The sequence below is a fragment of the Pristis pectinata genome, unplaced genomic scaffold (assembly GCF_009764475.1).
Source record: "Pristis pectinata isolate sPriPec2 unplaced genomic scaffold, sPriPec2.1.pri scaffold_155_arrow_ctg1, whole genome shotgun sequence".
Lineage (NCBI taxonomy): Eukaryota > Metazoa > Chordata > Chondrichthyes > Rhinopristiformes > Pristidae > Pristis > Pristis pectinata.
The window spans coordinates 33,186-58,170 of NW_026262492.1; the positions used below are offsets into that span (position 1 = coordinate 33,186).

General features: G+C 55.7%; 1 protein-coding gene across 1 annotated transcript; it reads right to left on the reverse strand.

Moving 5' to 3' along the window:
* Positions 1–444: 444 nt before the first annotated feature.
* On the reverse strand, positions 445–21,117 carry LOC127567174 (POU domain, class 2, transcription factor 1-like). Its single transcript, XM_052009870.1, has 5 exons — positions 21,109–21,117; positions 19,575–19,641; positions 18,149–18,296; positions 11,195–11,268; positions 445–1,379 (listed from the first exon to the last, which is right to left on the reverse strand). The coding sequence occupies exons 1-5, from the start codon at positions 21,115–21,117 to the stop codon at positions 1,111–1,113; spliced, it is 567 nt and encodes a 188-aa protein (XP_051865830.1). The 3' UTR covers positions 445–1,110.
* Positions 21,118–24,985: the final 3,868 nt, after the last annotated feature.

Sequence of the window (24,985 nt, forward strand, 5' to 3'; positions counted from 1 at the left end):
CCTGTGCTCACACACTACAGTGTACACTTGGGCTCACACACTACAGTGTACACCTGGGCTCACACACTAGCATACACCTGCGCTCACACACTACAGTGTACACCTGGGCGCTCACACTCGTGTACACCTGGGCGCTCACACTCGTGTACACCTGGGCTCACACACTACAATGTACACCTGGGCTCACGCACTACAGTGTACACCTGGGCTCACACACTAGTGTACACCTGGGCTCACACACTACAGTGTACACCTGGGCTCACACACTAGTGTACACCTGGGCTCACACACTAGTGTACACACTGGTTCACAGTCTAGAGTTAAACACCTGAAATCAGAAAGCGGGAAGCAAAAAGCTAAACTGAGGTCAGAGATTCGGGGATCAGGATGGGAGCCGGTGCCCCTCCCCCCCCCCCCCTTCCTGTTTAGTCCCATCCCGTCGAAATGGCCCACTCCTCCTCTCAACATTACTTTGGTTTTTTCTCGTTTCATTATTAACTACATTTCGGAGGAAAGCCAGGGCTTGTTTGTGGGGACGGGAAGACCCGGGAGCAGAGAGAGAGGAGGGTTTCCCACTGCAGCCCAACCCTGGCTATGAGGTATATTGGAGCAGGGACACAGCCGTCACCCGCTCATGTCTAATTAAAACCCACTGTCGTCTTAATTTAAGTATTCAAATGCCGGAGAAAGGTTTTAAAAAGTGTTGTGTTTTTTTTTGGTTTGAGTTATATAACTGGGTGTTCAGGCACTGGATTGTAGCAATATGCAGAGAAGATGCGTAGGGTTTGGTTTTGTAGTGTGGGGAGGGCTTTGTATCTGAATAAAATATTTCAAGCAGTAAATAAATAGATAAATCCCTCCCCACTGGGAAATAATACAAAGTAAACACTATAAATGATATAAAACCCCAAATCCCAGAGAAAACATAAAAAGAAAATCCAACAGAAATCATGAGGGATCCATGTCGAAGTACGTGAGGTTGGGCGCCAGGCTGTGAGCAAGCCTCCAACAGCACAGACCTGCGCAGCCGCTCTGGGAACCTTCTCCCCAGGTCCAGAGGGAGCGGAGAAGCTGGAGTCAGAGTGAGTGGCCACTCCCCTCCCGCCCCGGTCACTCGGCGCTGGATCCAGCGGGGCCGATGCTGACGGCGGACAGCCCCGGCTCGCTGCAGGCTGTGGGCGGCTTCGTCTGCAGGGAGGCCGCCGAGGCCAGGCTGACGGCCGTGGGGTTGCTGGCGAGGAGAGGCAGGCTGGGGTGGTTGAGAAAGAGGGGTGAGGTAACGATGCTCTGTGTCCCTGCACTGCCTGCGCTACTGGACAGCACCAAGTTCCCGCCGGCATCAAGGCTGGTAATTGGAATGGTCCCACCACTCGCGAGAGCTGCAAGAGAAAAGGGAACCGTGAGGGCACAGTACACACCGTGGGGAACAGGCGGTGAGAACAGTACACACCGTGGGGAACAGGCGGTGAGAACAGTACACACCGTGGGGAACAGGCGGTGAGAACAGGACACACCGTGGGGTACAGGCGGTGAGAACAGGACACACCGTGGGGAACAGGCGGTGAGAACAGTGCACACCGTGGGGAACAGGCGGTGAGAACAGTACACACTGTGGGGAACAGGCGGTGAGAACAGTACATACCGTGGGGTGCAGGCAGTGAGAACAGGACACACCGTGGGGAACAGGCGGTGAGAACAGGACACACCGTGGGGTACAGGCGGTGAGAACAGGACACACCGTGGGGTACAGGCGGTGAGAACAGGACACACTGTGGGGAACAGGCGGTGAGAACAGGACACACCGTGGGGTACAGGCGGTGACAGTACACACCATGGGGAACAGGCAGTGAGAACAGTACACACCATTGGGGAACTGGCAGTGAGAACAGTATACACTGGGGAACAGGCGGTGAGAACAGTACACACTGTGGGGAACAGGCGGTGAGAACAGTACACACCGTGGGGTACAGGTGGTGAGAGTACACACCGTGGGGAACAGGCAGTGAGAACAGTACACACCGTGGGGTACAGGCGGTGAGAGTACACACTGTGGGGAACAGGCAGTGAGAACAGTACACACCATTGGGGAACTGGCAGTGAGAACAGTACACACTGTGGGGAACTAGCGGTGAGAACAGTACACACTGTGGGGAACAGGCAGTGAGAACGGCACACCGTGAAGAACAGGCAGTGAGAACAGGACACACCGTGGGGAACAGACAGAACAGTACACACTGTGAGGAACAGGCAGTAAAGATAGTACACACCATGGGGAACAGGCAGTGAGGGTACAGTACACACCGTGGGGAACAGGCAGTGAGAACAGGACACACCGTGAGGGCCAGGCAGTGAGGGTACAGTACACACCGTGGGGAACAGGCAGCGAGGACACAGCACACATTGTGGGAGCACACACTGAGAACACAGCACACACTCTGAGAACACAGCACACACACTTTAAAAAGAAGACTGCCATATCCAGTGGGCAGCGTCGGAGTGGGCAGCTGAGTGAGTGGGAGCAGAGTGATTTGGGCTTTGGCTCAAGGGGCTTCAGCTTAAAGGGGTGAGGCAGGTGAGTAGCTGGTAAGAAGGTAAGGTTTACCTGTTATCTGTTAGAAATTTTTAAGTGGGAAAAACTAGGTGGGGGGGGGGGGGAGAATTAGTTCAGATGGAGGACATGGTGGTGTGCTGCAAGCTACTTGATGTGGGAGCTCGTGGACCTTGCTGCGGTCCACGATGGCCACGTCTGCAGTAAGTGCTTGAGGCTGGAGGAACTTTGGCTCACAATCAATAAGCTGGAGTTACAGCTTCAAACACTGCGGAGCATCAGGGAGGGAGAGAGTTAAGTAGATACTGTACATCAGGAGACGGTCACCCCCCCCCCCTTAGAGCAGGTACTTCAGGAGTCCAGGAAGTAGTTAGAAGGGTGACTGTCAGGGCAGAGAAAAGGAAAAAGAAAACGAACAGGCAGATGGAGCAGAGGAGCCCGGAGGCTGTTCCCCTCAGTAACAGGTTTTCCACTTTGGAGGCTGCTGGGGGAGATGACCTGCCGGGGCCTAGCAGCAGTAGCCAGGTCTGTGCCACTGGGACCGGTCCTGCTGCTCAGAAGGGAAGGGAGGAGAAGAGGAAGGCAGTAGTGATAGGGGACTCGATAGTCAGGGAAACAGATAGGAGGTTCTGTGGCAGTGAGCGTGAATCCCGGATGGTATGTTGCCTCCCAGGTGCCTGGGTCCGCGATGTCTCTGATCGGGTCCACAGGATCCGAGAGCAGGAGGGAGAACAGCCAGAAGTCGTGGTTCATGTTGGTACCAACGACATGGGTAGGAAGGGGGATGAGGTCCTGAAAAGTGAGTTTAGGGAGCTAGGCAGAAGGCTGAAGAACGGGACCTCAAGGGTAGCAATCTCGGGATTGCTGCCAGTGCCACGCGATAGGGAAGGTAGGAATAGGAGGAGATGACAAATAAATGCGTGGCTGAGAAGTTGGTGCAGGAGGGAAGGTTGTAGATTTTTGGATCATTGGGATCTCTTCTGGGGAAGGTGGGACCTGTACAGAGATAACGGGTTACACCTGAACCTGAGGGGGGCCAATATCCTTGCGGCCAGGTTTGCTAGGGTGGTTCAGGAGGGTTTAAACTAGATTGCGAGAGGGAAGGGAACCGAAGGAGTAGGTCAGAGGAAGAAGTGGATGGGGAAAAGTCAGATCTAACAGGTAGAGAGGCTTTGAGGAAGGAGAAGCAGAATACAGGCTATAAAAGTAGTAAGGTGGATGGGCTAAAGTGCATTTACTTAAATGCAAGAAGCATCAGGAATAAGGGAGATGAACTGAGAGCTTGGATAAGTACATGGGACTACAATATTGTGGCTATCACAGAGACATGGCTGACATCAGGGCAGGAATGGATATTGAATATTCCTGGATTTCAGTGTTTTAAAAGGGATAGGGAGGGGGGGAGAAGGGGAGGAGGGGTGGCGATACTGGTCAGGGACACAGTTACAGCTGCAGAAAGGGTGGATAATGTAGAAGGATCCTCTCTAGAGTCAATATGGGTGGAAGTTAGGAACAAGAAAGGGGCAGTTACTCTACTGGGAGTGTTCTACAGGCCCCCCGGTAGCAGCAGGGACACTGAGGAGCAGATTGGGAGGCACATTTTGGAAAGATGCAAAAATAACAGGGTTGTTATCATGGGAGACTTCAACTTCCCAAATATTGATTGGCACCTGCTTAGTGCCAAAGGTTTAGATGGGGCGCAGTTTGTTAAGTGTGTCCAGGACGGATTCCTGTCACAGTATGTTGACAGGCCGACTAGAGGGATTGCCATATTAGGTCTAGTATTAGGTAATGAACCGGTACAGGTGACAGATCTATCGGTGGGAGAGCATTTGGGGGACAGTGACCACTGCTCCATAACCTTTAGAATTGTCATGGACAGGGATAGGAGCAAAGAGGATGGGAAGATATTTAATTGGCGAATAATGGGGTTGTAAAGCAAGAACTTGAGAGTGTAAATTGGGGTGACATTTTTGAAGGGAAATGTACTATGGAGATGTGGTCGATGTTTAGGGATCTCTTGCAGGATGTTAGGGATAAATTTGTCCCGGTGAGGCAGAGAAGGAATGGCAGGGTGAAGGAACCGTGGGTGACGAGAGGTGGAACAACTAGTTAGGAAGAAGAGGGCAGCAGACATAAGGTGTAAGCAGCAAGGATCAGACAGGGCTCGTGAGGAATATAGAGTAGCAAGAACTTAAGAAGGGGCTGAGGAGAGCGAGAAGGGGACATGAAAAGGCTTTGGTGAGTAGGGTTAAGGCTTTTTTCTCGTACGTGAAGAGCAGAAGGATGGCGAGAGTAAAGGTCGGTCCAATTAAAGACAAAGGTGGGAGGATGTGCCTGGAAGCTGTGGAAGTGGGTGAGGTTCTCAGTGAATACTTCTCTTCAGTATTCACCAAGGAGAGGGGTCTTGATGATGCTGAGGACAGTGTTGGTAAGGGTAATGTTCTGGAGTATGTAGATAGCAAGAGAGAGGATGTATTGGAGCTGTTAGAAAATATTAGGACAGATAAGTTCCCGGGGCCTGAAGGAATATTCCCCAGGCTGCTTCGCAAGCCGAGGGAGGAGCTTGCTGAACCGTTGGCTCAGATCTTTGAGTCCTCGTTGTCCACGGGGATGGTACCGGAGGATTGGAGGGTGGTGAATGTTGTCCCCTAATTCAAAAAAGGTAGTAGGGATAGTCCAGGGAATTACAGACCAGTGAGCCTTACGTCTGTGGTGGGTAAGCTGTTAGAAAGGATTCTAAGAAATAGGATCTATGAGCATTTAGAGAATCATGGACTGATTAGGGACAGCCAGCATGGATTTGTGAAGGGAAGATCTTGCCTCACAAGCCTGATAGGGTTCTTTGAGGAGGTGACCAGACAGATTGATGAGGGTAGTGCAGTGGATGTGGTCTACATGGATTTTAGTAAGGCATTTGACAAGGTTCCACATGGTAGGCTTCTTCAGAAGGTCAGAGGCCAAGGGATCCAGGGAGGCTTGGCCGTGTGGATTCAGAATTGGCTTGCCTGTAGAAAGCAGAGGGTTGTGGTGGAGGGAGTGCATTCGGACTGGAGGGCTGTGACTAGTGGTGTCCCACAGGGATCGGTTCTGGGACCTCTACTTTTTGTGATATTTATTAATGACTTAGATGAGGGGGTGGAAGGGTGGGTTAGCAAGTTTGCAGATGACACAAAGATCGGTGGTGTTGTGGATAGTGTGGAGGGCTGTAGAAGCTTACAGAGGGATATTGATAGGATGCAGAGCTGGGCTGACAAGTGGCAGATGGAGTTCAATCCGGAGAAGTGTGAGGTGGTACACTTTGGAAGGACAAACTCCAGGGCAGAGTACAAGGTAAATGGCAGGATTCTGGGCAGTGTAGAGGAGCAGAGGGATCTGGGCATATCCACAGATCACTGAAAGTTGCCACACAGGGAGATAGGGTAGTTAAGAAAGCTTATGGGATGTTAGCTTTCATAAGTTGTGGGATCGAGTTTAAGAGCTGCAAAGTGATGATGCAGCTTTACAAAACTCTGGTTAGGCCACACAGAGTACCGTGTTCAGTTCTGGTCGGCTCATTATAGGAAGGATGTGGAGGTGTTGGAAAGGGTGCAGAGGAGATTTACCAGGATGCTGCCTGGATTAGAGAGGATGCATTATGAGGAGAGACTAAGGAAGCTCAGGCTTTACTCATTGGAGAGGAGGAGGATGAGAGGAGACATGATAGAGGTGTACAAAATATTAAGAGGAATAGATAGAGTGGACAGCCAGCACCTCTTTCCCAGGGCACCAATGCTCAATACAAGAGGGCATGTCTTTGAGGTAATGGGTGGGAAGTTCAAGGGAGACGTCAGAGGGAGGTTTTTCACCCAGAGAGTGGTTGGGACATGGAATGCGCTGCCTGGGGTGGTGGTGGAGGCTGATACGTTGGTCAAGTTCAAGAGATTGTTAGATAAGCATATGGAGGAATTTAAAATAGAGGGATATGTGGGAGGAAGGGGTTAGATAGTCTTAGGAGTGGTTTGAAGGTCGGCACAACATGGTGGGCCGAAGGGCCTGTATTGTGCTGTATTGTTCTATGGTTCACACTGAGAACACAGCGCACACACACTGAGAACACAGCGCACACACTGAGAACACAGCGCACACACACTGAGAACACAGCGCACACACACTGAGAACACAGCGCACACACTGAGAACACAGTGCGCACAAGAGTGCACTGTTGCACTACAGATGTCAGAATGGAGGGCGGTGAGACACTGTAAGACAGTGAGGATGCACCTCCCGTACATCAGGGCACAGTGAGGAAATGTACACCCCCTGGGAGGTCACAGGTCCTGTACCCAGTGAGAACACGAAGAACAGATACATCACAGCCACTGACAACACAACCTGACGATGCATCTCTACTGGTGTGGACAGCACACCTACCGTGAGGACACTGTGAGCACAGATGATATGGAGTGGGAAGCTGCCCACAGTGACACACACCGTACGATGTGGGGTGGTCCTGATTGCTGCTGGTGGCCAGAGCTCTGCAGGGAGCATTGGGGAACACACTGAGGAACCATGGGGATGGCATGACGAGATAGGAAACCGGGACCTGGAGGTGTGACGGGAAAGGAAGGGATCACGGAGGGAACGCGGCCCACTGCAGAACAGAAGTTCCCTGGAATTCTCTGGAAGCGAGACCGTCCGCAGTGTGGGGCCAGGTCCGCACCTCAGCTTCACGGCACCCACAGCGACTTTACATAAAGGGACTGGGGCGGGACACGCACAGGTGGGACACGGACCTGGGGCAGGAACACGCACGAGGGACACGGACCTGGGGCAGGAACACGCACGAGGGACACGGACCTGGGGCAGGAACACGCACGAGGGACACGGACCTGGGGCAGGAACACGCACGAGGGACACGGACCCGGCGCAGGGGCACACACACAGGTGGGACACGGGACAGGGACGCACAGGTGTCACTAACAACACAGGAGCACTTCACTGACAACACGGGAGCACTTCACCGACACGGGGGCACTTCACCGACACGGGGGCACTTCACTGACAACACGGGAGCACTTCACCGACACGGGAGCACTTCACCGACAACACGGGAGCACTTCACCGACACGGGGGCACTTCACTGACAACACGGGAGCACTTCACCGACACAGGGGCACTTCACCGACACAGGGGCACTTCACCGACACGGGGGCACTTCACCGACACGGGAGCACTTCACTAACAACACAGAAGCACTTCACTGACACAGGAGCACTTCACCGATGACATGGGAGCACTTCACTGACACAGGGGCACTTCACCGACACGGGAGCACTTCACTGACAACATGGGAGCACTTCACCGACACAGGAGCACTTCACCGACGACATGGGAGCACTTCACCGACACAGGGGCACTTCACCGACGACATGGGAGCACTTCACCGACACAGGGGCACTTCACCGACACGGGGGCACTTCACTAACAACACAGGAGCACTTCACTGACACAGGGGCACTTCACTGACACAGGGGCACTTCAGCGACACAGGAGCACTTCACTAACAACACAGGAGCACTTCACTGACACGGGCACTTCACCGATGACATGGGAGCACTTCACCGACACGGGGGCACTTCACTGACAACACGGGAGCACTTCACCGACACGGGAGCACTTCACTGACAACACGGGAGCACTTCACCGACACAGGAGCACTTCACCGACGACATGGGAGCACTTCACCGACACAGGGGCACTTCACCGACACGCGGGCACTTCACTAACAACACAGGAGTACTTCACTAACAACCCAGGAGCACTTCACCGACACAGGAGCACTTCACCGACGACATGGGAGCACTTCACCGACACAGGGGCACTTCACCGACACGGGGGCACTTCACTAACAACACAGGAGCACTTCACTAACAACCCAGGAGCACTTCACCGACATGGGAGCACTTCACCGACACAGGGGCACTTCACCGACACGGGAGCACTTCACTAACAACACAGGAGCACTTCACTAACGACACGGGAGCACTTCACCGACACAGGAGCACCTCACCGACACAGAAGCACTTCACCGACAAGGGAGCGCTTCACTGACACAGGAGCACTTCACTGACGACACGGGAGCACCTCACCGACACGGGAGCACTTCACTAACAACACAAGAGCACTTCACTAACACAGGAGCACTTCACCGACGACATGGGAGCACTTCACCGACACGGGGGCACTTCACCGACACGGGGGCACTTCACTAACGACATAGGCACAGATGCACAGGCACAGAGACAATAAAACACAGACATAGGGGCTGGAACATGGGAACAGTTAACCAGGGGCAGAGGCAGCCACACAATAGGAGGGTGCAGCTCGAACACAGGCACACAAAGACAGAAGCACTGGAACGTCGGTTCCTGACCACAAACGGTACACCGGCACAGAAAAGCTCCTGCCTGATTCCACGACCAGGAGCAGGAATACTGAGCTAGGAACCAAGGTCCAGACTTGCCCAGAGACACAGGGGCAGGAGGAGGAACAGAATCCGTGGAGCAAGCACACTTGATCACTGAGGGAGGGCGGCAGTAACTGGGAACACTGGGCTCGGACAAATGCTAAAACGTGATCACTGGAGCACAGACGCAGGGAGGGAGCCCGCTAACTGGGAACAGGGGTGCAGCACAGGGTGGGGAGCTCATATCAGTGACCGCAGCAGACACAGGTTCAGTTTATTGGGCGCAGTGGAATTTGCTGCTTGCACGAAGCTCACAGGGTAAACAATGTACACGGTGATGATAACTAACACAATGATTACAGCAATGAATGCAGGATGACACAATGGTGCGTAGACTGGAGTAGCGCAGAAAGAAATCTAATAAAGTGACAATAATGGAATCGAGAGAGGGAGGGTTCAGAGCCCGAGGAGGCGGCGGCTCCACCGGGAAGGGGATGTGGAAGAGGTGACTGGTTCAGGAGTCTGACGGCCGTGTCGGATTGAACTTGGGACACGAATCCCTCACCAGGACGACAGACACAAGAGGCACTTCTCGAGGGCCGCGAGCACACTTAACACGGCATGACACAGGTGACACAAGATGCAGGGAGACCTGGTTCGGAAGGTGTTCCAGGACAGTGCTGCGGAACACAGGTCCAGGTGCACGGAAGCAGAGGAACGTGCTGCCCTGTCTACCGGGCCGTGAGATGCAGGGACACAGGCTGAACCAGGAGCACGGGGCAGGAAATCTGACATAAACACAGAAAATGCTGGGAATGCTCAGCGAGTCAGGCAACGTCTGTGGTGGGAGAGATGGGGTTGACGCGAGGGAGGAGCAGGAGGGGTGGGGGGCTCACAGACCCATGAGCTGCTCTGCCATCCAGGAAGGTCACTGCTACTTGGATTTTGGTCTGAATGTTTTTTCCTGTCTGGTCCCAAAACCTCCCTCCCCCTGACCCCCTCCCTCTCTGCCTGCAGGGACTACAGCTCTCTGTGGAGAAGGCCATTCACAGATATTCCTCCCCACCCCCCTCGGTACTGCCACCTGGCCCCCCAGCTCTCGACTGCCCAACCGGGGGGGGAAGCACGGCTGCACCCACTCTGCCCAGCCCCCTGACAACCCTCAGTCCCCCCCCCCCCCCCCCCCCGAGACACAGGAGGGGCTGCGGATGCTGGAATCTGTGGCGACCACCCCAGGCGGCCGGAGGGACTCGGCGGGTCGGGCGGCGCCTGCGGAGGGGAACAGACACGTCGGCAGTTCGGGTCCGGACCTTTGATCTGATCCAGTAGCAGGGTCCCGACCCGAAATTCGACCGTCCGTTTCCCTTCCACGGATGGTCCACCTCACGTTCTTCCAAACCTCAACGGCCGCGGAGGGCTCCGCCTGTGTCCATCCCGGGAATTACTGCCTGGGATGCAAGGAGATTCCACCCACGTAGAGCTGCAGCTGAAGCAACAACCTCCCCCCACCCTCTTCCTCAACACACCACCCCTCTGGATGTAATACCTGACCTTCCCAAACACTTTCCAATTATACACAGTGTCCACCTTCTTTCTCTGCGCACAGTGTCTGCCGGCTGACTCTCTGTGTTTCTCGTACAGAGACCTCCAGATTTCTGAAGAGTCGTCAGCCTGAAACGTCGGCCTTTACACTCTGCACAGATTCACCGTGGCCCGCCAGGAACTGCCAGCATTTCCTGCTTTCACGACAAGGACAGGTGAAAGATGATTTAATGCTAGAACAATGCTCGGGAGGGGAGTGCAAGGAGATGGACACCGAGGGGGTGGTGTGTGGGGGGGGGGGGGCAGATGTGTAGGGGGCAGGAGGTGGGAAGGGAAGGAGATTGGGGAGGGGATGTGGTAGGAAGGCAATGGGAGGGAGAAGAGGGGGTTAGGGGAGGGGGCAGAGTCAGAACCAGGGGCACGTCGCAGTCCAGATGTGTGGCGGTGTACTGGAGATGAGGCGGGCTGTGTGATGTGAGGAGGAGGATCTGTAATGATGGGGGGGTGTTGTAACACACATGCAGCAAGATGCATGACACGCATGGTGGGATGTGTAACACGTCTGATGCAGGATGTGTCGGGCTGTCACTCCAAGGCCAGGAGCACTTGCCTTGTGGGTGAGGATGGAGTGAGTTGACACACAGATACAAACAAACCTTGGATGGTGGCCAAGGGATTACTGGCCATCAACGAGGCGTTAATCCCATGGTTCACAGGCAGCAGTGAACTCCTGCAATCCAACCAGCAAAAGGCATTCAGAGTCAGTCCTCGTACACAGAGAGGTGCAGGTGGTGGCGGTGTCCGTGGGCAGGCATGCGTGGGGGTGCTACTGCGTGGTGTTTCAGTGTGGACTGTAAATGCCAGTGTTTCTGTGTGTGTATTTGTGTGTGTGTGTGTGTGTGTGTGTGTGTGTGTATTTAATGTGTGTATTTGTGTGTGTGTATTTTGTGTGTGCGTATTTGTGTGTGTGTATTTTGTGTACACAGGTTTGCATACATTTTTGTGGAAATGCATATTGTGTGTGCAACACCTGAGCGTCTGTGTGTAGGCATGTGCATTGTGTGTGCATGTTCATATTATGTTTTTGTGTATTTACGTATGTGCATGGTGTATGTGCGTGGTGTATGTGCGTGGTGTGTGTGCATGTTGTAAGTGTGTTGTGAATGTGCATGGTGTGTGTGCGTGGTGTGCGTGTGTGTTGTATGTGTGTTGTGCATGTGCATGGTGTGTGTGCATGTTGTATGTGTGTGGTGTGTGTGCGTGTTGTATGTGTGTTGTGTATGTGCATGGTGTGTGCACGTGTTGTATGTGTGTGGTGTGTGTGTGTGCGAAGTGTGTGCGCGCGGTGTGTGTGTGGTGTGTGCACGTGGTGTCTGTGTGGTGTATGTGCATGGTGTATGTGCGTGGTGTGCGTGCGTGGTGTGCGTGCGTGGTGTGTGTGCGCGGTGTGTGTGTGCACAGTGTGTGCGCACGGTGTGTGTGAGCAGTGCGTGTGCGCGGTGTGTGTGTGCGCGGTGTGTGTGTGCGTGGTGTGTCTGCGTGGTGTGTCTGTGCCTGGTGTGCGTGAATGGTGTGTGTGTGTGCGCACGGTGTGTGCGCGCAGTGTGTGTGGTGTGTGTGAGTGTGTGTTGTGTTTGTGCATGGTGTGTGTGTGCGAAGTGTGTGTGCGCGCGGTGTGTGTGTGTGGTGTGTATGTGCGCGGTGTGTGCGCGCGGTGTGTGTGCGGTGTGTGTGTGTGGTGTGAGTGCGCGGTGTGTGTGTTCGCGGTGTGTGTGCATGCGGTGTGTCTGCGCGGTGTGTCTGCGCATGGTGTGCGTCCATGGTGTTAGTGCGCGCGCGGTGTGCGTGCGCGGTGTGCCTGTGCATGGTGTGCGTACCTGGTGTGTGTTTGTGTGCGGTGTGTGTGTGTGCGCGGTGTGTGTGTGGTATGTGTGTGAGCAGTGTGAGTGCGCGTGGTGTGTGTGCGCGTGGTGTGTGTGTGCGCGGTGTGTGTGTGCGTGGCGTGTGTGTGTGCGTGGTCTGTGTGTGCATGTGGTGTGTGTGTGCGGTGTGGGTGTGTGTGCACGGTGTGTGTGCGTGGTGTGTGCGCGTGGTGTGTGCGGTGTGTGTGTGTGTGGTGTGTGTGCCTGGTGTGTGTACGTGGTATGTGTGCATGTGGTGTGTGTGTGCGTGGTGTGTGTGTGAGCAGTGTGTGTGTGAGCAGTGTGTGTGCGTGTGGTGTGTGTGCGCGTGGTGTGTGTGCATGGTGTGTGTGTGCGGTGTGTGTGTGTGCGTGGCGTGTGTGTGTGCGTGGTCTGTGTGTGCATGTGGTGTGTGTGTGCGGTGTGGGTGTGTGTGCACGGTGTGTGCGCGTGGTGTGTGCGCGTGGTGTGTGCGTGGTGTGTGTGCAGAGTGTGCGTGGTGTGTGCGTGGTGTGTGTGTGCGCAGTGTGTGTGGTGTGTGCGTGGTGTGTGTGTGCGCAGTGTGCGTGGTGTGTGCGTGGTGTGTGCGTGGTGTGTGTGTGCGCAGTGTGCGTGGTGTGTGTGTGCACAGTGTGTGTGGTGTGTGCGTGGTGTGTGTGCGCAGTGTGCGTGGTGTGTGCGTGGTGTGTGCGTGGTGTGTGTGTGCGCAGTGTGTGTGGTGTGTGTGTGGTGTGTGCGTGGTGTGTGTGGTGAAGGCGTGGTGTGTGTGTGCGCAGTGTGTGTAGTGTGTGTGTGGTGTGCGTGGTGTGTGCGTGGTGTGTGCGTGGTGTGTGTGTGGTGTGTGTGTGCGCAGTGTGCGTGGTGTGTGTGTGCGCAGTGTGTGTGGTGTGTGCGTGGTGTGTGTGTGCACAGTGTGCGTGGTGTGTGCGTGCTGTGTGTGTGCGCAGTGTGTGTGGTGTGTGTGTGGTGTGTGCGTGGTGTGTGTGTGCGCAGTGTGTGTGGTGTGTGTGTGGTGTGTGCGTGGTGTGTGTGGTGTGCGTGGTGTGTGTGTGCGCAGTGTGAGTGGTGTGTGCGTGGTGTGTGTGTGCGCAGTGTGCGTGGTGTGTGTGTGCGCAGTGTGTGTGGTGTGTGCGTGGTGTGTGTGCGCAGTGTGCGTGGTGTGTGCGTGGTGTGTGCGTGGTGTGTGCGTGGTGTGTGTGTGCGCAGTGTGTGTGGTGTGTGTGTGGTGTGTGCGTGGTGTGTGTGGTGTGTGCGTGGTGTGTGTGTGCGCAGTGTGTGTGGTGTGTGTGTGGTGTGCGTGGTGTGTGCGTGGTGTGTGTGTGGTTTGTGTGTGCGCAGTGTGCGTGGTGTGTGTGTGCGCAGTGTGTGTGGTGTGTGCGTGGTGTGTGTGTGCACAGTGTGCGTGGTGTGTGCGTGCTGTGTGTGTGCGCAGTGTGTGTGGTGTGTGTGTGGTGTGTGCGTGGTGTGTGTGGTGTGCGTGGTGTGTGTGTGCGCAGTGTGCGTGCTGTGTGCGTGGTGTGTGTGTGCGCAGTGTGCGTGGTGTGTGCGTGGTGTATGTGTGCGCAGTGTGTGTGGTGTGTGTGGTGTGTGTGTGTGGTGTGTGCGTGGTGTGTGTGTGCGCAGTGTGTGTGGTGTGTGCGTGGTGTGTGTGTGGTGTGTGTGTGGTGTGTGTGTGGTGTGTGCGTGCTGTGTGTGTGGTGTGTGCGTGCTGTGTGCGTGGCATGTGTGTGTGCAGTGTGTGTGGTGTGTGCGTGGTGTGTGTGTGCGTGGTGTGTGCGTGGTGTGTGTGGTGTGTGTGGTGTGTGCGTGGTGTGTGTGTGTGCGCAGTGTGCGTGGTGTGTGTGTGCGCAGTGTGCGTGGTGTGTGCGTGCTGTGTGTGTGGTGTGTGCGTGGTGTGTGTGGTGTGTGCGGTGTGTGTGGTGTGTGCGTGGTGTGTGTGTGCGCAGTGTGTGTGGTGTGTGTGTGGTGTGTGCGTGGTGTGTGTGGTGTGCGTGGTGTCTGTGTGCGCAGTGTGCGTGGTGTGTGCGTGGTGTGTGTGTGCGCAGTGTGTGTGGTGTGTGTGTGGTGTGTGCGTGGTGTGTGTGTGCGCAGTGTGTGTGGTGTGTGTGTGGTGTGTGCGTGGTGTGTGTGTGCGCAGTGTGCGTGGTGTGTGCGTGGTGTGTGTGTGCGCAGTGTGTGTGGTGTGTGCGTGGTGTGTGTGCGCAGTGTGCGTGGTGTGTGCGTGGTGTGTGTGTGCGCAGTGTGTGTGGTGTGTGCGTGGTGTGTGTGGTGTGTGTGTGGTGTGTGCGTGGTGTGTGTGGTGTGTGTGTGTGCGCAGTGTGCGTGGTGTGTGTGTGTGCAGTGTGCGTGCTGTGTGTGTGCGCAGTGTGTGTGGTGTGTGCGTGGTGTGTGTGGTGTGTGCGGTGTGTGTGGTGTGTGCGTGGTGTGTGTGTGCGCAGTGTGTGTGGTGTGTGTGTGGTGTGTGTGTGGTGTGTGCGTGGTGTGTGCGTGGTGTGTGTGTGCGCAGTGCGTGGTGTGTGCGTGGTGTGTGCGTGGTGTGTGCGTGGTGTGTGTGTGGTGTGCGTGGTGTGTGTGCGCGGTGTGTGGTGTGTGTGGTGTGTGTGTGCGCGGTGTGTGTGGTGTGTGTGTGGTGTGTGTGTGGTGTGTGCGTGGTGTGTGTGTGCGCAGTGGTGCGGTGTGTGTGTGGTGTGTGCGTGGTGTGTGTGTGGTGTGTGGTGTGTGTGTGGTGTGTGTGCGGTGTGTGTGGTGTGTGTGTGGTGTGCGTGGTGTGTGCGTGGTGTGTGTGTGGTTTGTGTGTGCGCAGTGTGCGTGGTGTGTGTGTGCGCAGTGTGTGTGGTGTGTGCGTGGTGTGTGTGTGCACAGTGTGCGTGGTGTGTGCGTGCTGTGTGTGTGCGCAGTGTGTGTGGTGTGTGTGGTGTGTGCGTGGTGTGTGTGGTGTGCGTGGTGTGTGTGTGCGCAGTGTGCGTGCTCTGTGCGTGGTGTGTGTGTGCGCAGTGTGCGTGGTGTGTGCGTGGTGTATGTGTGCGCAGTGTGTGTGGTGTGTGTGTGGTGTGTGTGTGGTGTGTGCGTGGTGTGTGTGTGCGCAGTGTGTGTGGTGTGTGCGTGGTGTGTGTGGTGTGTGTGTGGTGTGTGTGTGGTGTGTGCGTGGTGTGTGCGCGGTGTGTGTGTGGTGTGTGTGTGGTGTGTGCGTGCTGTGTGCGTGGCATGTGTGTGTGCAGTGTGTGTGGTGTGTGCGTGGTGTGTGTGTGCGTGGTGTGTGCGTGGTGTGTGTGGTGTGTGTGGTGTGTGCGTGGTGTGTGTGTGGTGTGTGTGTGTGCGCAGTGTGCGTGGTGTGTGTGTGCGCAGTGTGCGTGGTGTGGTGCGTGCTGTGTGTGTGCGCAGTGTGTGTGGTGTGTGCGTGGTGTGTGTGGTGTGTGCGGTGTGTGTGGTGTGTGCGTGGTGTGTGTGTGCGCAGTGTGTGTGGTGTGTGTGTGGTGTGTGCGTGGTGTGTGTGGTGTGCGTGGTGTCTGTGTGCGCAGTGTGCGTGGTGTGTGCGTGGTGTGTGTGTGCGCAGTGTGTGTGGTGTGTGTGTGGTGTGTGCGTGGTGTGTGTGTGGTGTGTGCGTGGTGTGTGTGTGCGCAGTGTGTGTGGTGTGTGTGTGGTGTGTGCGTGGTGTGTGTGTGCGCAGTGTGCGTGGTGTGTGCGTGGTGTGTGTGTGCGCAGTGTGTGTGGTGTGTGCGTGGTGTGTGTGCGCAGTGTGCGTGGTGTGTGCGTGGTGTGTGTGTGCGCAGTGTGTGTGGTGTGTGCGTGTGTGTGTGTGTGCGTGGTGTGTGTGTGTGTGTGGTGTGTGCGTGGTGTGTGTGGTGTGTGTGTGCGCAGTGCGTGGTGTGTGCGTGGTGTGTGCGTGGTGTGTGCGTGGTGTGTGTGTGGTGTGCGTGGTGTGTGTGCGCGGTGTGTGGTGTGTGTGGTGTGTGTGTGCGCGGTGTGTGTGGTGTGTGTGTGGTGTGTGTGTGGTGTGTGCGTGGTGTGTGCGTGGTGTGTGTGTGCGCAGTGGTGCGGTGTGTGTGTCGTGTGTGCGTGGTGTGTGTGTGGTGTGTGGTGTGTGTGTGGTGTGTGTGCGGTGTGTGTGGTGTGCGTGGTGTGTGCGTGGTGTGTGTGTGGTTTGTGTGTGCGCAGTGTGCGTGGTGTGTGTGTGCGCAGTGTGTGTGGTGTGTGCGTGGTGTGTGTGTGCACAGTGTGCGTGGTGTGTGCGTGCTGTGTGTGTGCGCAGTGTGTGTGGTGTGTGTGTGGTGTGTGCGTGGTGTGTGTGGTGTGCGTGGTGTGTGTGTGCGCAGTGTGCGTGCTGTGTGCGTGGTGTGTGTGTGCGCAGTGTGCGTGGTGTGTGCGTGGTGTATGTGTGCGCAGTGTGTGTGGTGTGTGTGTGGTGTGTGTGTGGTGTGTGCGTGGTGTGTGTGTGCGCAGTGTGTGTGGTGTGTGCGTGGTGTGTGTGGTGTGTGTGTGGTGTGTGTGTGGTGTGTGCGTGGTGTGTGCGTGGTGTGTGTGTGGTGTGTGTGTGGTGTGTGCGTGCTGTGTGCGTGGCATGTGTGTGTGCAGTGTGTGTGGTGTGTGCGTGGTGTGTGTGTGCGTGGTGTGTGCGTGGTGTGTGTGGTGTGTGTGGTGTGTGCGTGGTGTGTGTGGTGTGTGCGGTGTGTGTGGTGTGTGCGTGGTGTGTGTGCGCAGTGTGTGTGGTGTGTGTGTGGTGTGTGCGTGGTGTGTGTGTGGTGTGTGCGTGGTGTGTGTGTGCGCAGTGTGTGTGGTGTGTGTGTGGTGTGTGCGTGGTGTGTGTGTGCGCAGTGTGCGTGGTGTGTGCGTGGTGTGTGTGTGCGCAGTGTGTGTGGTGTGTGCGTGGTGTGTGTGCACAGTGTGCGTGGTGTGTGCGTGGTGTGTGTGTGCGCAGTGTGTGTGGTGTGTGCGTGGTGTGTGTGGTGTGTGTGTGGTGTGTGCGTGGTGTGTGTGGTGTGTGTGTGCGCAGTGCGTGGTGTGTGCGTGGTGTGTGCGTGGTGTGTGCGTGGTGTGTGTGTGGTGTGCGTGGTGTGTGTGCGCGGTGTGTGGTGTGTGTGGTGTGTGTGTGCGCGGTGTGTGTGGTGTGTGTGTGGTGTGTGTGTGGTGTGTGCGTGGTGTGTGCGTGGTGTGTGTGTGCGCAGTGGTGCGGTGTGTGTGTGGTGTGTGCGTGGTGTGTGTGTGGTGTGTGGTGTGTGTGTGGTGTGTGTGCGGTGTGTGTGGTGTGTGTGTGGTGTGTGCGTGGTGTGTGTGCGCAGTGGTGTGGTGTGTGTGTGGTGTGTGTGTGTGGTGTGTGTGTGGTGTGTGCGTGGTGTGTGTGGTGTGTGCGCGGTGTGTGTGCAGTGTGCGTGGTGTGTGCGTGGTGTGTGTGCGCAGTGGTGTGGTGTGTGTGGTGTGTGTGCAGTTTATGAATTGGGGCAGGGATGGGGTGAGAAGGGCATTTGCTGTCAGCCGCCACGACATCCCAGACTCATTCTGGACCCGGTCGTTTTCTCCGTGTTCCCCCCACCTCAGTGTGACCCCCTCTCCTTCGTTTCTCTCGTTCCTCCCCGTGCCCTCCATTCGGTCAGTCCCTGCCCCCAGTGTCTGACTTTGCCTCCCTCCCCTGCCTGCACTGTGCCCCTCCCCGGTGGCTCAGTGTGTGGGGTGGTGTGCGAGGTGTGTGCACCGCATGACCGCCAGCTCCCTTACCCTGTGCTGGTGCTCAAGCCAGACAGTGCCATTGAGTGGCTGCTGTTTGTGCTGTTGGGCGGTGTGGGAGGGGAGGTGTTCAGTGCTGATAGTGAGCTCCCCGTCACTCCCGGAGTGTGCGACGACCCAGCGGCAGACATCGTGGAAACTGAAAGGGAAAAAGGTCACAGTCAGCACCATCGTTGGCTCAGTTACTGACAGTCCCTGCCCCCTTCCCTGCCCCCTTCCCTGCCCCCTTCCCTGCCCCAGTCCCTGCTCCCTTCCCTGCCCCCTTCCCTGCCCCCTTCCCTGCCCCCCTGTCCCTGCCCCAGTCCCTGCCCCCTTCCCTGCCCCCTTCCCTGCCCCCTTCCCTGCCCCCTGTCCCTGCCCCCTGTCCCTGTCTGCTCCAGGGCTGATCCATCCCCCCACTCTCTCTCCCTCCCACTGTCCCTTTCCAATTCCCTGCCCAGCTCACCCTCGTGTCCTAATCCTGCTCTCCTATCCCCATCCCACACCGTCTCCTCTTCCGGTGTCCTCTCCTGCCCCCCTCTCTCTGCTTCTCCGTCCCTGACCAGCTTTCACCACCTGTTTGGCTCCCTCTCACACACTCCCCTTCTCTGTGCTCTGCTCTCTGCACGTCCCACTCCCCACTCCCTCCCCGTCCCACTCCCCACTCCCTCCCCCTCCCTCTCCATGTCACTCCCTCCCCGTCCCACTCCCCACTCCCTCCCCCTCCCTCTGTCACTCCCTCCCCGTCCCACTCCCTCCCCCTCCCTCTGTCACTCCCTCCCCGTCCCACTCCCCACTCCCTCCCCCTCCCTCTCCATGTCACTCCCTCCCCGTCCCACTCCCCACTCCCTCCCCCTCCCACTCCCCACTCCCTCCCCCTCCCACTCCCCACTCCCTCCCCATCCCACTCCCCACTCCCTCCCCGTCCCACTCCCCACTCCCTCCCCCTCCCACTCCCCACTCCCTCCCCATCCCACTCCCCACTCCCTCCCCCTCCCACTCCCCACTCCCTCCCCGTCCCACTCCCCACTCCCTCCCCCTCCCACTCCCCACTCCCTCCCCGTCCCACTCCCCACTCCCTCCCCGTCCCACTCCCCACTCCCTCCCCGTCCCACTCCCCACTCCCTCCCCTTCCACTCCCTCCCCCTCCCCGTCCCACTCCCCATTCCATTCCCTCACCCGCCTCCCTCTCGCTCGTGACCCTCCCCCTGCCCCCTCCCCATCCCTCCCCCCATCTCCCTGTCCCCCTCTCCCCTTCCCATCCCCTCCCCGTCCCACCCTCTCCCCCTGTCCCTTCCCCTGCCCCTCACCCTCCCACTTCCCCTCCCCATCCCTCCTCCTCTCCCTCCCCTGTCCCTCCCCTTCCCCCTCTCCCTCCCACTCTCCCTCCCCCTGCCCCTCTCCTTCCCCCTTCCCGGTCCCAGACTGTTCCAGTTACCTGTTGTGCTGAGGCTGTTTGTGCCCTGTGACACGGGGAGGTTCAGACCCGTCGGTTGAGGAGAGACCTAGGAGGGAGAAGCGAATGGAACAATTGTCAGACGGGCATTGGAAGAGGGTATGCGTGCCGAGGACTGAGTGCATCGCCACCCAACGGCGACAGGAGAAGGAAGGAAACCACAGAGATTGTTGGTGCGGGAGGAGGCCACGAGCCCACCCTATCTGTGGCTGGCCTGAGCCGACCTCCCCTCACTGGGTCTGTAACCCTGCACACCCGGCACCGTGTACATCTCCGCACACACCCTCTGGCTAACAAGGTCACTCACGGAGAGGCACAGGTCAGAATCCAACACAGCTCGGGTGTGAGGAGCAAGCATGAATATCACAAGGTCACAAGAGAAAGGAGCAGGAGCAGGCCATTCGGGCCATCGAGTCTGCTCCATGAGCTAAACTAAACTATTCCCATCTAGCCCCAGTTCTGGCCTTTTCCCCATATCCCTTGATACCCTGACTAATTAGATACCTATCAATCTCCTCCTTAAACACCCCCAATGATCGGGCCTCCACAGCTGTACGTGGCAAAGAATTCCATAAATTCACTGCCCTCTGGCTAAAGAAATTTCTCCTCATTTCTGTTCTAAACGGGTACCCTCTAATTCTAAGACTGTGCCCTCTAGTCCTGGACTCACCCACCAAGGGAAACAGCTTAGCCACATCCACTCTGTCCAGTCCTTCCAACATTCAAAATGTTTCTATGAGGTCCCCTCTCATTCTTCTGTACTCCAGTGAGTACAGTCCAAGAGCCAACAATCGCTCCTCGTATGTCAGCCCTTTCATTCTGGGAATCATCCTCGTAAATCTTCTCTGAACCCTCTCCGACATCAGCACATCCTTCCTAAGATAAGGGAAATTGGGAAATTCAAGAGACATCCACCTGACGGTAAAGCTTTGTACCGACAGAAAATCAAATCCTGAGCAATATTTGGTGGAGACACACAGGAGGTGGCAGATGCTGGAACCCGGAGCGAGGAACAAACTCAGCGGGTCGAGCAGCATCCGTGGAGGCAGAGGGACGGCTGAGGTTTGGGGTCGACACCCTACGTCGGCTTCTGGGTGAAATTGGAGTGGGCGGTGAACAGAGGAGGGAGATTCAAGGACTCACGCAGATGAACACAGGAGCTGTTGTCGGACTCGCTCAGGAGCACCCGTGACACTGCGAGCATCGTGGACAGGAGCTCTGGTGGGGCGGTCTCACCAAAGGAGCTGGGTCACCACCAGGAAAATGCAGGGTTCCCCCGCGGCCATTCCCCCCAGCAGTAGCAGCCTGGTCTGTGGCACAACCAGATCTGGTTCACAGCAGGGGAGGGTGAGGACAAAGAGAGCTGAAGTGATAGGAGTTAGGGGGACAGACAGGAGAGTCCGTGGCCATGAACGAGTCTCCAGGATGGTGCGCTGCCTCAGGATGTCTCTGAGCGGTTGCAGGACATCCCCAAGGGGAAGGGAGAATAGCTGGAGGTCGTTGTGCACATTGTTACCAACGACATCGGCAGGGAGAGGGATGAGGTCCTGCGCAGTGAACGCAGGGAGTCAGGCGGAAGGTTACAAAGCAGGACTGTGATCTCCGGATTTCTCCCGGTGCCACGTGCCGGTGGGGGTAGGAATAAGAGGACAGGCGCGGCCGAGGAGCTGGTGCAGGAGGATTCTTGGACCGCTGGCCTTTCTTCTGGGATAGAGGTAACCCGTACAAGAGGGACAGGTTGCACCTGAACCGGAGGGGGAACCAATATCCTGGGAGGGAGGTTTCCTCCGAGCTTCCCAACAGCTCTGACTGGGTGGGATGCAAAGCTGTAATGTGGCAGATGAGAAGGTTGCAGTTTAAGCGAGAATGTTCAGGAAACAGGACAGCCAGGGGCTGAACGGGCAATATGCACAGTTGGATCGACTGAACTGCATTTATTTTATGGGTCAGGACTCAGGGTGTGGATAAGCACATGGAACTGGGATGTTATTGCTGTTACAGAAACACAGTCGGACAATGAGCAGAACCGGCAGGTCAGTGTTCTGGGGTCAAATGCTACAGGCGTGATAGAGCTGGGGGTAAGAGAGGAGGGGGAGATATGTCTTTGATCAGGGAAAACATCACGGTAGTACTTGGAGGATATTCCCACGGGATCTTCTGCAGGAGAACAGAAATAAGAAGGGGGTGATCACTTTGATGGGATTGTATCAGAGGCCCCCAGGGATCAGCGGGAACCAGAGGATCAAATATGTAGGGAGATGGTAGATAGCTGTAGGAATAAAAGGATTGTAATAGTAGGTGATTTTAACTTCCCTGAGATTGACTGGGATTATCATAGTGCTAAAGGTTTGGATGGGGCAGGATTTGTTCAGTGTGTCCAGGCAAGTTTTAACAAGCTGCACGTAGCAGGCCCTGCTAGAGGGGGGGCAACACTTGACCTCCAGTTGGGAAGGAGGCTGTGTAAGTAGTTGGTGTGTCAGTGGAGGAACACTTTGGGACAAGTAACCATCACTCTGTAAGTTTTAGCAGTACACAAGAAGTGCTGGGCGAACTTCTGCGCATTGCTCCAGATTCCAGCATCGGCAGAATTTTTTGTGTTTCCATCAGTTTTAAAATGGTTATGGGAAGAGATTGGACAGGTCCACAGGGTAAAGTCCAGAACTGGGGCAAGGTTAATTGTGCTGGCGTTGGACAGCAATTGCACAGGTTGATTGGGAGAGGCCATTTGTAGATGAAGGGACATCTGGCAAGTGGGAGACTTTTGAAAGTGATAAGAGATCTCTTTATTAGTCACACGTACATCGAAACGCACAGTGAAATGCATCTTTTGTGTGGAGTGTTCTGGGGGCAGCCCGCAAGTGTCGCCGCGCTTCCAGCGCCAACATATCACACCCACAACTTCCTAACCCGTACGTCTTTGGAATGTGGGAGGAAACCGAAGCACCTGGAGGAAACCCATGCAGACACGGGGAGAACGTACAAACTCCTTACAGACAGCAGTGGGAAATGAACCCGGGTCACTGGCGCTGTAATAGCATCACGCTACTGTGCTCAGGGACAACTTGTTGCTGTTAGAGCGAAGCTCAAGGCTGCGAGGACCAGGGAACCCTGGCTGATGAGGAATATCGGGACACCAGGAAAAAGGAGGTGTGTGACAGGTACAGGTAGCTGGGATCAAGGGAATCCCTTGGGGAGTATAAGGGATGTTGGGATACACTTAAGGAAGTCAGGAGAGCAAACAGGGGACATGAGATATCGAACTGCACAACACAGGAACAGGCCTCGCGGCCCATAATGTGCTGATCATGGTGCCAAATCTCTTTTGCCTGCACATGATCCGTATCCCAAAGATATCCTTGGCAAGAGTGGGTGAAGGAGAATTCTACGTATATGAAGGGCAAAGGGCTAACTGGAGGGAGAATAGGTCTTCCTGAAGGATCAGTGTGGCCGTTTGTGTGGAGCCACGGGGAGATGGGCGAGGTCTTAACTGGAAAAGTCTCATCTGTATTTACTGTGGAGAAGGTCATGGAAGGCAGGGAATTCGGGAAAGAGGGCAGTGGTGTCCTGAAACATGTTGACATTACAAAAGAGGAGGTGTCGGCAGTCTTGAGGGATGTAATAGAACATTGCAGCACAGTACAGGCCCTTCAGCCCACAATGTTGTGCCGACATTTTATCCTGCTCTAAGATCTATCTAACCCTTCCCTCCCACATAGTCCCTCCATTTCTCTATCATTCATGTGTCTATTCTAAGAGTCTCCGAAATGTCCCTAATGTATCTGCCCCCACAACCTCTGCCGGCAGTGCGTTCCACACACACACCACTTTCTGTGTAAAAAACTTACCCCTGACATCCCCCTTATACCTTCCTCCAATCACCTTAAAATTATGTCCCCTCGTGTTAGCCATTGTCGCCCTGGGAAAAAGTCTCTGATTGTCCACTCGATCTATGCCTCTTATCATCTTGTACACCTCTATCAAGTCACCTTTTGTCCTCCTCTCAAAAGAGAAAAGCCCTTGTATTCTGCCTTCAAATTCGATCTCCCGATCTCACAATTTTCTGGGTTGAACTCCATCTGCCACTTCTCAGCCCAGCTCTGCATCCTATCAATGTCCTGTTGTAATCTACAGCAACCTTCTACACCATCCACAACACCACCAACCTTTGTATCATCAGCAAACTTACTAACCCACCCTTCCACATCCTCATCCAAGTCATTTATAAAAATCACAAAGAGCAAGGGTCCCAGAGCAGATCCCTGCGGAACACCGCTGGTCACCGACCTCCAGACAGAATACACTCCATCTACCACCACCCTCTGTGTGGTGGATAAATCCCTGGGGCCCGACCACGTGTACCCTCGGACGTCGTGGGAAGCAAGGGGAGAAATTACCGGGGCCCTGGCAGAGACACAGCCCCATCCTTCTGACTAAACTTGCTTGTTTCAACTTCTGTATTTGCCTCGACTTTCTCATCTGCCACTTTGGAACCCACCTCTCTGCCAGGCGAGTTGTAAACTCTCCTGAGTAGCTCCAGCAGATCTCCCTGCCGGGGTATTGGTTCCCCCTCCAGTTCAGGTGCAACCCGTCCCTCTTCCACCGGTTACTCTGGCCCCAGAGGGGACCCCAACAGCATAAGAACCTGAATCCCCCTCTCCAGCTCCTCAGCCACACGTCCATCTGCCCTTTCTTATTGCTACCTTCACTGGCGCGTGGCACTGGCAGTAATCCAGACTTTACTAATCCTGCTTTAACCATTATAGGAAGGGTGTGGAGGCGTTGGAAAGGGTGCAGAGGAGATTTACCAGGATGCTGCCTGGATTAGAGAGTATGCATTATGAGGAGAGATTAAGGGAGCTAGGGCTTTACTCTTTGGACAGAAGGAGGATGAGGGGAGACATGATAGATAGAGTGGACAGCCAGCGCCTCTTTCCCAGGGCACCAATGCTCAATACAAGAGGGCATGGCTTTAAAGTAATGAGTGGGAAGTTCAAGGGAGATGTCAGAGGGAGGTTTTTCACCCACAGAGTGGTTGGTACATGGAATGCGCTGCCTGGGGTGGCGGTGGAGGCAGGTACATTGGTCAAATTCAAGAGATTGCTAGATAAGCATATGGAGGAATTTAAAATAGAGGGATATGTGGGAGGAAGGGGTTAGATAGTCTTAGGCGAGGTTTAAAGGTCGGCACAACATTGTGGGCCGAAGGGCCTGTATTGTGCTGTACTGCTCTATGATCCTATGAACTTATTTCCCCCACATTCCCATCAACTCTCCCCTTGATTCCACCCAGTCACCTACATAGTCGGGGGGAAAATACAGCAGCTGTTTTACCCCACTGACCCCGCATGCCTTTGGGACATGGGGCACCCGGAGGAAACTGCACAGTCACGGGG